At 33.8% G+C, this 13,599-nt stretch overlaps 1 protein-coding gene across 3 annotated transcripts; it reads right to left on the bottom strand.

The window, feature by feature from the left end:
- Positions 1–627: 627 nt before the first annotated feature.
- Positions 628–9,012, bottom strand: LOC125842286 (25S rRNA (cytosine-C(5))-methyltransferase NSUN5). Of its 3 annotated transcripts, XM_049521560.1 has the most exons (13): positions 8,720–9,012; positions 7,016–7,074; positions 5,204–5,254; positions 4,991–5,126; positions 4,655–4,740; positions 3,673–3,771; positions 3,484–3,537; positions 3,251–3,395; positions 2,746–2,807; positions 1,987–2,074; positions 1,823–1,891; positions 1,549–1,710; positions 628–1,006 (listed from the first exon to the last, which is right to left on the bottom strand). In XM_049521560.1, exons 1-13 carry the CDS (start codon positions 8,958–8,960, stop codon positions 813–815), a joined length of 1,446 nt encoding a protein of 481 aa, XP_049377517.1. In that variant the 5' UTR covers positions 8,961–9,012; the 3' UTR covers positions 628–812. The 3 variants fall into 3 exon arrangements, with proteins under 3 accessions (XP_049377517.1, XP_049377518.1, XP_049377519.1); XM_049521561.1 differs by lacking the exon at positions 5,204–5,254 and having other exon boundaries at positions 8,720–9,002; XM_049521562.1 differs by lacking the exon at positions 3,484–3,537 and having other exon boundaries at positions 8,720–9,002.
- Positions 9,013–13,599: the final 4,587 nt, after the last annotated feature.

The raw sequence follows: 13,599 nt of genomic DNA on the forward strand, positions 1-13,599 counted from the left end.
TTACATATTATCTATTTCTACATAGATATGAAGTTTCTCACTTATCAATTGAAGAAATTTATTATGTAAGTTCAAAAGTTATAATTGTTTTAATGTTCAAGCATAATTTCTTTTTTGAATCTGTTAATAAATTTTTGACTTTTTTCCCCAAGGCATATATCACAATTGTATAACCTACGCAACTTAAATATGTTCCTTTTCTTACGAAGTGCCTTTGTATATATATTCTTATTTTCCTTTAATGTTGATTAAAGGACCAATGATTTATTATTTCCTGAATAATTCATTCATTAGAGGTTCTTGAGTTATGTGTTAATGACATAATCAAATTCATGTTGGAATATTGCTAATATTTTTTGAAGAACCTATTTTTTCCATTATTTTTAATGTATGAATATTAGTAAAGGATTATTTGCAAGTTCAATGCAATTATTATTTACCTTATAATATTATTGAACCACACATTTTACCTCTGTAAAAGCAGGCAATCAATAAATTTCATTATGCTATAATTTAAAATATTATTCTTTTATAAATAAATACAATTTTTTTTTTGTCATGGCGAAATAATGAAAGTTTGATTATTTTTTTGAAAAGGAAAGAGCAGAAGAGAAATACAAGTTGATGTAAGCATCAAATGCCAGAAAGTTTTTGCTATATAACTGTTGTGTTTAATAGACGATCAGAAACCTGAAATGAATAAAACAAAACTTCGACCAAAACTACATTCTCACCTGGAGACAAATTCTGGCAATTTTCTCTAGGATGTTATCATTTACAGGATTGCCTGATTGATACAAGTAAAACTAGGATTACAACAACAAACCCAAAGTTCTGAGGAGGAAGAAAGAATTTATCTTTCTCATTTTTCTTCGTTGAACAGCTCGTAATGTGTTTCCAACATCTCTGATGTGCTTGCCTGGAGGGCTCACACCCTTCCTGACAAATAAAGCAATAAAGAACCCCTCCTGGTCCTCTATGAGATCGGTTCTCAGCACATGTTGAGCTGCGCAAAATTTTTTAAAAAATAATCATACACATGCAACTGAAGAATTTCAACTGATAAAAACCAGACGAGCATCAGGCAGGAAGGATCAGAATGTATCAGAACAGCACTGAGCTACTGTTCTTCAGGATGGTACTGTATATATTTACAGAGCTCATATATACAAGTTTTCCTACAGCCTTCAGTGTAATGCAAATACTATACACTATTGAAGGTGGTATAGCTTGCAGTTTAATCTTCTGTCTAATGACATGTTGGCCCTTTGAAGATAAATGACACTTAACTTCTAAAAGAATATAATTGCAACAGTTTCATTTAGCCAACCAGATCTAGTTTAGACTATTAGCAATTGAACACGAAAATATATGATGCCTGAGAATGCTTAAGAGCACTTGAAAACTGTAAGAACAAAATATTCTTTCATTCCACTGTGCTCTTTCTTTATTTGTCTAGTTTGACCAACTTTTGGAAGGCAGTTTGATTCTAAGTACTAGGGTCAGGTAAGCACCCATAAAGAAAGCTTATGAGATATGATCACTTACATCCATCAAAAATTGGATGACCTCGGCGAGGCCATTGGGGAAAGATTGTTGTCAGTTCAAAACCATAAGAAGAAGCAAGAGGCAGAACAGATTTGATGACATCTTCATTCTCAACTTGGTTAATAGAACATGTGCTGTAAACAATTCTCTCAACAGCTGGAACTACGTCAAGATGAGAGGGTAAATTGATCAGTTGCATGCACAAACATACATGAATTTGCCATTTGTGGCAAAAAAAACAAAAACAAATCAGAAACAATGTTATAAATCTCACAAGATAATGCATGTTCCAAAGCCTTTCTCTGAAAAGCAGCGAGCTTTTCTAGTCTATTTACGTCAGACTCTGCAAAGTTTTTTCAGAAATTAGTTTAAAACGAGAAAAGCAAAGGGTTGGTTACACAAAAGATACGGAAATGAATACACAAAGAGCAAAGTCACCTGCTGTATAAGAGGGGAGCAGGTGATCTAATCTATCAACAACGGTCCCAGATCCTGAACATGATGGATCTAACAGTATTGCTTGAACCTGGTGGCCGGTTAATGTGTTAAATAAAGGAATTCCATTAAAAAATCCAAACAGAAAACAGAGGGTTACAAAGTTGGAACCATGCTTGCTGAAAATGTGAACTGGCTACTTATTTTTTGTAAAATCGTCACCATTCAGGAAAACTAATTAGAGTGTAACCCAGCATTACCCCAGATCAAATATCTATCTTCATGGTTGTACCAGCACTGACTGATATCCTTTTTCTGTTTTTCACACTGTCCAGAAACAGGAAGGATTTTGTCTCTTTTTTATGCTTGTTCTGGATACACTAAAATCATATGCCTATATATAAGTGTTTCTTCAACAAATTGACAACGAAGAATCAAAGGCTTTGTCATGCTCAATCAAAGTGTTACCAACTCATAGTTGAGGAGAGAGATTGTCCTCTTCTCCAGTCTGCTATCTATTGTATCAGAGAATCATTCGATACAAAAAATGGATCATGCACATAAAACTAACAAGCTTTACAACAAATTATTTTTTCCCTATCAATCATGTTTATGAAATAGGTCAACCGATTACTTTATTCCAGTGCTGCAAGTTAAGCAGATTGATTAACTGGACAGAAAGTAATAGATTTCACTTAATAAGTTGATGATATCTGACAACCAACAACGCCTCATTCCCCAAAAAATGTCTTGTATGTTTACCTTCGAGTACGCTGGATCCTCAGGACTCATGTTTAAGAAGTCCTCATGCTTGACTTCCACATCTTCGGATAAGTTAAGTTATCGAGGCATATTATAGCAACAATGAAACAAAAACCAAATAGACATTATCATATAACTAACTGGTTTTAGGATTACTTGAAATAGGGAATTGAAACAACTAAAGATATCTGCAGTTCCAAAAGCCATATTTCCTCAAAAATAAACTTCAGGCACCTAATGCAAAGAGGTGTTTATGGTATTAAAAGTCTAACGCCATATAGAAACTAATAACTCCATCCAGTTTGAGTGAACAATTGCGAGATTACTGGAATTACTTAGAGATGGGATAATTTAAACAAAAACAAGGACCTAAGCACATAGTTTAAGGGGATCCAATACACTTTAGGTATATGTCGATCCAAAAGAAAAGTGATGGTTAAAGTTCCTCTGAAGCAATCTTATGTGAGAAGGTGGATAGGATACCAGAAAGCTATTAAAAGGATACTAGTCGCTCCAGCCAGTTCAACAGTGTCCTTCAGACGTTTAACCCTTTCTTTATTAAGTTCACAAGCAATTATCTTTCCATTTCCCTTCATAAGAGCAGCTAGATGAACAGTTTTGTTCCCTGGTGCCGCACATGCATCGATGACCTTCACAGAAGAATAAACAACCATGAACAACAACCAAGAGGAAAATGACAATCTAGAGAACCTAACTACTCTTTTTCCATGCAATTACCTCCCATCTGGGTTTAGGCCCAAGAGCAACTGCAACCATGGAACTTGCCTTACCCTAGTGGAACCAGGGACATTAGTAGCATGTCAATGAAAGCTAGATAGAACCCAAAAGAGGGGAAATGATTGCATAACAAGAAACTCCTTATTGTATTCACATCAAAATTCCATTCTAAGAAAGAGAATTCTGCACCTGCAGAAAGACACTTCCACTTTTTACCAAAGGATGATCATGCAGGTCAGTCCTTGGGGGGAAAATCAACAGGTCAGGAACCATTGCATCCTGACAAACCTATTTAATGTCCGAAAAATAAACATAAATAAATTTTATAATAACGAGAATAACCAATAAAAAGTAAAACCGGATTCTATCTTTATTCTTGCCCGATTAATCCGTTCTTCAAAAGATCTATCAGGCCATGGAGAATGAATTGATCAATAAATATCTGATTGTTTCTTCAATGCAGAATTGATTCACAATAATTCTTCTATCAAATAAGGACACGAATACAGCAATAATGATATCATTGAATTGACAAACATGAAAAATCTGTGGTACTACATACTTTAAAGTATATCAATCTCTGTAGTTTACTAGTATCTTTAAGTATGCCTTCTACCGCCATCCCCCTAAGTGAGGTCAATACATCAATTATCAATTGAGAAGCCACTCTTCAAATTCTAGAACAGCTGGAACCACCCCCACCCCCCTCCTCATTTTCTTCTGAAAGGAAATTTCTTAATTTTAGGACCTCAATTTGTTAAATTTCGTATTTCATCTCAATATTCTAAACAAAACATCTATGTCCACCCTAGGACTATCATACCTCTAATACAACTATCGTGAAAACTGGATAAAAAATCTATAATCTAGTCAGGCAAACAATTCATTAGAACTTTGGCTCATTTTCTTTATTCTTTAACCTGGGTCTGACTGCTTGACTCACCAACCTTAAAGTCTTCCTCCATCAGGTCATCTTCCGGAGGAAGTACTGCAAAGATTAAGTACAGCAAAGATGATCATCGGGATCAGATTTTCGCTTAGGATGTTTTGACACAAGGAATTTTCTCTGATACATCTTCCACCTATACTCTACCAGTCAAATGACACTAAAGTTAATTCAAATTATTCAGGCGATGCAAAATAACTGCTGCATCTAAGGATTATATCATACCTCATACTGTTTCTTAAATTCGACCAGGGCAGACTCTACGTCCATCTTCAGAGTATTTACACGAGCATAACGGGGTTTCGGAAGGTCTGCAATGATATAAAAAACAAGATTCCAGTGACACATCTGAGACTGCTTTTCTGCTCCATATAATAAATACACCAAGTGTAATCCAACACAGCTTAGAATATACACTTTTCCATCTATTTTTGATAAAGAAAGGATCTTCTCAGTTCAATTATATTTAAATAGTCTGTTGACAAGTTTGAACTATGTATGTCCCATTGCTTAACCCATAGAGATAACCGCCATCAACAGACTAGGAGTTGAACCACGTACCAGAAATCTTATAAGAAGTCATCAAATCTGAGACATGTTTTACTTTCTTTCGAACTAAAAGCTTGGCAAGAGCTGCCTGCAACACATCCTTTTTCTGCAGTAGAAACTTTTCTGCATCACCAGCTAACAAAGCCTCCTGTATAAGATTAAACAATCTCCATAAGCAAGAGCCCAAAGCAATGAAACCCACTGGGGATGTATATTGACAAATACCTGGCCAAAAAGGATGTCATACAAGATTATATACATTAATTCTTCTTGCCTCTGCAACGACATTAGCAGCAAATTAGTGCACAATTAAATCAAAGAGAATTAAAATTCCAGTCAAAAGATTCCAGAAGTTTGTATCTTGATTAAGTCCAGTCCATTCTATAGATCACCATAATGTATTGCTCTATGTTACTAACATTTTTCCTTCCAAAACACTGGCAAGATTCCATAACAAAATATCAGATTTCCCGATTGCTGCTTTTTATATGGATGTTTCATAATGCAATAATTAATTAATTACTATTGTGCAGACAAATCCAAACTATTACACACCAAAGATGTCTATCCAACATGTAAAATAGTTGATGTAAACAGGGTTAACGGGTTATGTTAAGAACATAGTACTTCAGGAAAGCAAGTGAAAGATGGGTAAGGAGAAATTAGCTTACCTAGGTGGTTGGCAGAAGAAACATTTAACTGAGCCTACAGTTAAAAAGGAAAGTAAAGAATAATAAGAACTCTTCTATGCTTTTGAAATATTGAGTTGAGCTGCTAGCCTGGTACACTGGATTATTTGAAGCGCAAACGCCATAATTTACTTGTTAGTTCATATCACATTAAAGCAGTTGTTCTTGGGATTGTGAAATATCAATAAGCAGCACGCAAGAAACAAGATTTATTTTGACATGGACAAAAAGTTCAGAGGTTTTCCCAAGATAAAGTTGAAAATGGCATTGATCACTAAGAAACTAATATAACTGACTACTTATGTCACACAGATAAAATTGTTAGTTATTTGAAAAATTTATGCAACTTAAGCTCTTCCCAGAAAGGCATCAGAAAGCTATATACTGTGGATAACCTATGTCAACTTGATATTCGGAGATGGCCTGCCATCTGTCAATAACTTTATCTTTTTTTTTTTTTTTTTTCTGATTTGTACCGGGTGTCCAAGTCTCTTTGAGCCCCGACTAATCCCGGGGGTGCACAGGCCCTCGGCAAGGAGTTTCCCGCAAGTGCACCACAGTTAATTCAGGTTTTACCCAGTCCGATGGCCCTCAGAAATTGTTTGCACCTAGTGGGTTTCGAACTTGAGACCTTGAAAGGGAGCAAACCCCAAGGCTCAAGTCAATTGCCAGCAGGCCAACCCCTGAGGGTTACTTTATCTTATTTAATCAAGCATAAAATGATGAAACATAATTATTATTATTTTTAAAAAAGTAACTGAAGATATACAAAAGAGGAACAGGTGCGAGTGTCAGACACGGGTTATTCAGAATAGTACTCGGAAAGATAGAACGAAAAGAGGAAGATCTTCAAGTATAACAACAACAACACGCAAAGTGTAATCCCACAAGTGGGGTTTGGGGAGGGTAGGATGGGGAGGGTAGGATGTAACGAGACATTACCCCTACCTTTTGGGCAGATAACAAGAATTTCTCNCAAACATAAAATGATGAAACATAATTATTATTATTTTAAAAAAAGTAACTGAAGATATACAAAAGAGGAACAAGTGCGAGTGTCGGACACGGGTTATTCAGAATAGTACTCGGAAAGATAGAACGAAAAGAGGAAGATCTTCAAGTATAACAACAACAACACGCAAAGTGTAATCCCACAAGTGGGGTTTGGGGAGGGTAGGATGGGGAGGGTAGGATGTAACGAGACATTACCCCTACCTTTTGGGCAGATAACAAGAATTTCTCATGTCTCACAGTTAAGCCCCCATACCCCCATACCATGCAATGAGAGAAGTAAAAGTGCCAAGATCTAACAATCAATGAAAACTCAGAAGTTGAAAATATTTCTAACCTTCCACTTGCTACTCAGCACATTGGCAGTGTGAAAGACATCCTTGATAACAGGAAGATCTGCAACAAGGAAGAATCCAAAACATTTGCAATTATGAAGCCAAGGGATGGACCTTTTCCGTACATATGGAGATAGCATGATTTGAGTCACTGAGTTAATATCAGTGCTTTTAAAAGAAAAAGGCACAAAAAAGGGACAAAATTTGTGGGGCTTGAAGTGAAAATCAATAAGTGAAGTGCACTCTTCCCTGAAGTGAAGAGAGAAAATTACAAAGTTAAAAAATATCAAACATGTATAAATTTAGAACTAAAACATTCAAATGCAATAAACACAACAATTTTCAGTATTGGATAAGCAATATTCCCTCTATTCTTGATTATGTGAAATCGTTTGAATCAGCAGAGAGTTTAAAAAAGAAATGAAGACTTTTGAAACTTGTAGTCCTAAACAAGTCATAATATTTGTGTGGCTATAAAGCTTCCAAAACTTCTGGACTTAATCATCACTTTTGTGTGGGTATAAACGCTTCACATTAAGGGCAATTTCATTTAGAATAATGTTAACAGTAAGGGTAAAATGAAAAGTGTAACATTAATTGTTTTCAAATATATAAATGTCAATCTTTTTGGAACAAACTAATAGAGAAATAGTGTCACATAAACTGGAATGGATGGAATAATAATGATAAAAATCCAACTTCTCAAAGTTGAGATTCAGAAAAACTGACTGTTTATTGTTGGGATCACTTTGTGTGTCATTGTGTCAAAGGCACACTTCTATGAAGCACATGTCTTCACTCATAAATTGAAAACTCTTTGCTTCGCATTACTCCATCGACTTAAGCTTTTAATAGCTCATTTTGACACTTCAGCTTCAGCTATTTAAAAGGTAAATAGTGTCTGATATGTTATGGTACAGTCCTTGAGATTTCAAAATTCATAGGACTACTCTGCGCCACCGAAGTACATGTACTAGTTGTGATTTTTTGATAAGATCACAAAGAAAAAAAATGAAAACAATTACTATAGTAAACCTCCTAGAAACAAGCTATGAATCATGCTTCTTACAATTTCCAAACAACTAAAAGTGAGAAGGACGAATAGATACTTCTGATCACGAAGACTACCCTACTATTCCTTTATTTCCATAAAAATAAAATCAATCTTAAGCAGCAAAGATAAGTGCATCCCATTTTCCAATGGTGTCCAGATTCCAAAGCAAACAATTTTCTCTACAATACTTGAAAAGTTACACAGAAACATTTCAGGTTAATGCCTGTAGAAGTTAAATAATCCCATGATCACTTCTGCCTAGCAAAAGCACCCGAGCTCCCTCTTTAAAGCTGGGATGATTTCCCAAAATGCAGTTGACCAAGCAAGCAGACAAGCAATTTTAGTCAGCAGAAAATGTATTCACTTGCACTTAGCAGCTGGAAATTTGGTAAAAGAATTGCCTAATTATTCACTCTTCTTTTAGCTCCCTAGATTGTATCCTCACATTTTGAGATATAAACATAAAAGATGATATTTTTCAAGTTCGAAGAACTTTCAAGTTTTACGTCATCTCGATTACTTGCCGGTCGAAGAACTTGATTATTCTCTTGAACTCAATATCTAGTCAAATAATATATGAAAACAGGATTTTCTAAATGCGCTTTAACAAGTATTTAGAAAATGGGTACTATTACTCTGTGAGTGAACTTACATTTGAGAGTTTGACAAACCAAAGCATAAGTAGCTCTTTTGTTCCTGACAGAGGGACTATACACCAGCGACTTGATGGACCCAACAGCTTGGCGCCGGGCGTCTCCTTGTAGAATAGTTCGCAAAACCTTTGCAGATTCTCTACGTGCAAAGAGCGCCGAGCGCTCGGCGCTGCTCAGACGGTTCTGGTTCGGCTTCTTCGCCGACGGTTTGGTATCCCCTTGCGCCTTCTTCCGCCCCATGGTTTCGAGTCTCCGGTTGGTCACTGTGGAGAGTGGAGAAAGAAAGTGGTGGGCTTTGAGAATTCAAAATAGCGTGGGTTGGCCACTTTTTGACCTGATATTTTAGAGTTTGGCCATTATTTTAAATGTTGAACTAACATATGATATCGTATAAATAGTACAGTATATAATTATGTATCAGAGATGTATATATATTTATATACATTATTTATCTAATATTTATATGGGAATTTTCGCATGTAGCCACTCAAAAATAATTTAATTATGCTCCATAGCTATTGTTTGCTAATTAGGATTCGTAGCTACATGTTAGAGGGAGGAGAGAGGCGAGGGAGATTGGGAGAGGGAGGAGAGAGGCGAGTGAGAGAGGGCAGAGAGTGGAGAGAGGTGAATTGTGTATATGTATATCTGTCAAATTGTATATGTATATCTGTCAAATAATTTTATATATTTAACTGATATACATATGTATTTGTATATCTGACGAGTGAGATTGGGAGAGGGAGGAGAGAGGCGAGCGGGAGAGGGTAAAGAGTGGAGAGAGGAGAATTGTATATTTCTATCTGTCAGATAATTGTATACATGTAACTAATATACATATGTATTTGTATATCTGACGAGCGAGATTGGGATAGGGAGGAGAGAGGCGAGCGAGCAAGGACGGAGAGTGGAGAGAGGCTAATTGTATCTGTATATCTCTCATATAATTGTGTGTGTATATATATATATAATTTGTATTTGTATATGTATAAGTGACGTAATTTCAGCTAAAATTAAGTTGTCAGCCTTAATTAATTCAAACTATAGTTATGTTAGCTAATTAACTAGTATATTTGCTTATCCGCGTAATTTTTCCTATTCATGTATATATATATATATATATATATTCTCAATCTCGACCAATCCATATCTCCTCTAAACCGTTTCAAATTTTAGATATGAGCTTCTCTTGATATTTTGAGTACTTTGATATACTATTACTCGAAATGATTCACCTTTACGGCACATCGAAATCCTCTAGCTAATTCAGATTTAAAATGTTTACCATTGCTAAGCACTATTAAAAATGTCTTTTTATCAAAGACGAAAACCAACAATAGTTCATCGGTAATGATGGATTACCCACAAAAAAATGAAGAACAATATATGAGTTGTCAGAGATGATCAAGTTAAAACAACAAAATTGAAAGAGTTTGTTCGTTTATTTCGAGGGATTCTATCAGATAATAAATTTAAAGTAGAATATATTTTTTTAACAATTCACTTTACAGACTTAAACTTGAAGCCTTTAGTTAAACATATGAAAAGATCTGATCAATTCCACTATGTCCTTTAGAGATGTTAAACTCTTTAACCATATCAAACATTAATTGAACTCATTATCAAGTTAAAGCTTTTATGAATACCCTAAATATTTTTAAATTGAAACAAATATGGGGAAAATGAAATGGCACAAGTTTTTTGGGAGATATACTTTATGTTATTTTACACCTAAAATTCCATGCAAAAAAGGACAGATTATTTACAAGCAATCAAAGATCCTTCCAAAGTCTGAACTGCATATCGGTCGGTTCGGTTTAGTTTGAAGTATATCGGTTTGATTTATTGGTTATCGGTTTGTAGAGATGTAAAATCGTTATAGAACCATTAAGATATTGACTTATTGGTTATTGGTTTATCAGTTATTGATCGTTATCGGTTCGGTTATCGGTTTAATCGTTAAGATTTGACACAAAAATAAATTAATAAAAAATTACTTAGAAACAAGGTGACAAATTGAATGAATCATGTACGTGAGTTCACAAGTTGCATCTTGCTCAAAAGCAAACACTTTTACATTGTAGAATAACCAAGATTATGAGATAGTCAGAAATAAAAGTAGGAAACTAAACTCTAAGTCAAAGACTTTATATACAAAATGATATAAATATAATTATTTAATTTATTATTGGGTTATCGGTTAACCCATTAAGAAAAAACCTCAAACCGTTAAGAACCGATAACTCGATAACAAAAAAATCAAAACCGTTATCTGAACCGCTAAACCAATAACCCATTACTGATAAACCAATAACTGTTTTCGATTCGAGTTATCGATTTCAGTTCGATTTTGAACAGCCCTGGTTTGAATCCTCTTCAAGGGGACATGAAGAAAAGAAAGGTCTTACAAAATACTACTCTCCTGTCCAAGATTTTGATGTCAATTTTATTGACTCTTTGACCAACCCTTACTCAAAATCAATAGTAGTAGTAATTAACCAAGAAAAAAAAAAGACTTCGTAAAAGTCTTCAAAATTACAAAGTGAACATGGTTGTCCATTTTCATAGACTAATTTAATTTCATTCCAATACCTAACCCATTAAACACTTAATGAGCTATCTAGTAGGTCATTATTTCATTTAGAAGGGGTGATATATTTTTCCCAGCTTGAACATGTACACCAAATTGACTTGGTGTTAAAGCGGAGATATATTTAAAGGATGATTTTAAATTAACAATTATCTTTAATTCAAATTATATAGTTGATTGTTTTTTTATTAAACAAATATATATAATCAAGTATTCTACTAAACACTTTTACTATAACATTACTTTACACTAATTAACTTAAATCCAGGAATATCTCACTCCTAGATAAATTAAGTGATGCTTAAACTAATAGGACTTGGTCACACTAGCCTTTTGGGTCACTATTTACCGTAGCTTGTTCATCTAATAATATATAAAGGTTCTTTTTTTTAAGGATATATTGGTCAAGAAATGCCACATCTAGAATATGTAACGTCAAGAATGTTACTTCCTCCATTTAAAAAAGAGTGGCCTAGTTTGACTTGACACGGAGTTCAAGAAAATAAAGAAAACTATTGAATCTTGTGGTCATAAATTAAAGTTATGTCAAATGTACAAAATTGTCCTTTAATCTTGTGGCTTTAAGCTGAAATTAAAATGTTACAAAAAAAAAGAGGCCATTCTTTTTAAAACAGACTAAAACGGAAATGAGCTCATTTTTTTGAAACAGAGGGAGTATTTAGTAACCAAATTTTGCCTAACTTTGGATTGTAATACCATCATTACAGATTAGACTTGATGTATCTCAATATTTTTTTTTACCTTTCCATTATAATCTTTTAACTTATTTAGCCATCAGGATTACACATTATCCATCTACCTCAACACTGATGTCATCTTTTAATATTTCAAACATCATATATTTGCTATATTCAAGTCATTAGTCAACCAATATGTATCCAACAAATGTCTCCTTATAAGTTAAGATACTCCCTGGAACTTGCCTAGATTTCTAGTGGTCTCCAATTGATGTGCACTATATTTTGCTTGTTACACTTCTCACATTTTTTGTTTAAAGAAATTATGCGTTTTTTATATTTTTATTTATTAATTTTATATAATCATTAAAATATTAATGCCTCTTTAATAAATATTCTTTCTTTAATTTCTCTGGCATAAAAAGAGAGTTAATCTAAATAATTATGATATAAAAATATGTGTATATAGTTTTCAATGAGTTTTTTTATTTATGCTAATTAATCAATATTTATTACTATTATTTTGAATAATCTATTTTTAGTAAAAATGACAAGTAAAGTGGTTCGAATAGAATACTAAGTAAACTAAAAGGATCGTATGGAAACTTGCACCACAAAATGCAACACATTTATTTATTAGTTATATGCACTAATAGAATAAGGAATTTTTATACTATTTCACCGGCTATGGTAGGTCATTATTTTGTTTAAGTTAAAATATTAATTGTTATGAATAGTTGCATGTGACGAGGAGGTGTGAGAGGTTGATAATGGTCAATTTGAGGAAAGATATAGAAGTAGACTGAAGAAGTATTGAGAAGAGGTGATTAGACATGATATGATGCACTGTAACTTATCGAGGGCATGACAATAGATATGAAGATTTAGAAATTGAGGATTATAGTAGATAGTCAAACATTGTCTAGTTTTCATATTAGTATTATCATGATAAGTACTCCTCGTCTATCTTCTTCTTAGATTTTATTATTACCTCTTGTTCTGTTGGTTTAAGTTATCGTAGTGCTTGTTGATACTTATTTTTTCTCTTTTTCAAAATGGAGTAATCCTATTGCTTTGATATTTCTTTACTTGAGTTGAAGATCTTTCGAAAACAATCTTTCTACCTTCACAACTTAGGAGTAAGGTTTGTATACACATCACCCTTCTCAGACCCTATTTATGTAATTACACTCAATAAGTTATGTTGATTAATTAATTTCACTTTATAGTATAATTAAAACCCTACTCCATATAGCTATTTAAATTGAAACAATCTTACACATCCTTAAATGCATATAAAGATCTAAAGTGAAAAGTGGTTATCAAATAAAGAAAAAAAAGGTCATGAGACCAATCATTGTCACATATTGACTTGTAAAGTATTCCCCTCACCGTTGTGAAGGGGTTAATTTGTCTAAACACGAGAGATTGATGATATTATGTGAATTGAAGTTTACACACACAATAAGCAACATTGAAAAGTCTATGCACGAAGTCTTCTTTCCCATGTCCCACTCTACTTGTTAGCATTATAAGCATAAATTTTGGAGTGACTAAACTAAGCAAATAAAGCTAAAAAGGGCCCTCAACA

Source organism: Solanum stenotomum, chromosome 10 (genome assembly GCF_019186545.1).
Source record: "Solanum stenotomum isolate F172 chromosome 10, ASM1918654v1, whole genome shotgun sequence".
Taxonomy (NCBI): domain Eukaryota; kingdom Viridiplantae; phylum Streptophyta; class Magnoliopsida; order Solanales; family Solanaceae; genus Solanum; species Solanum stenotomum.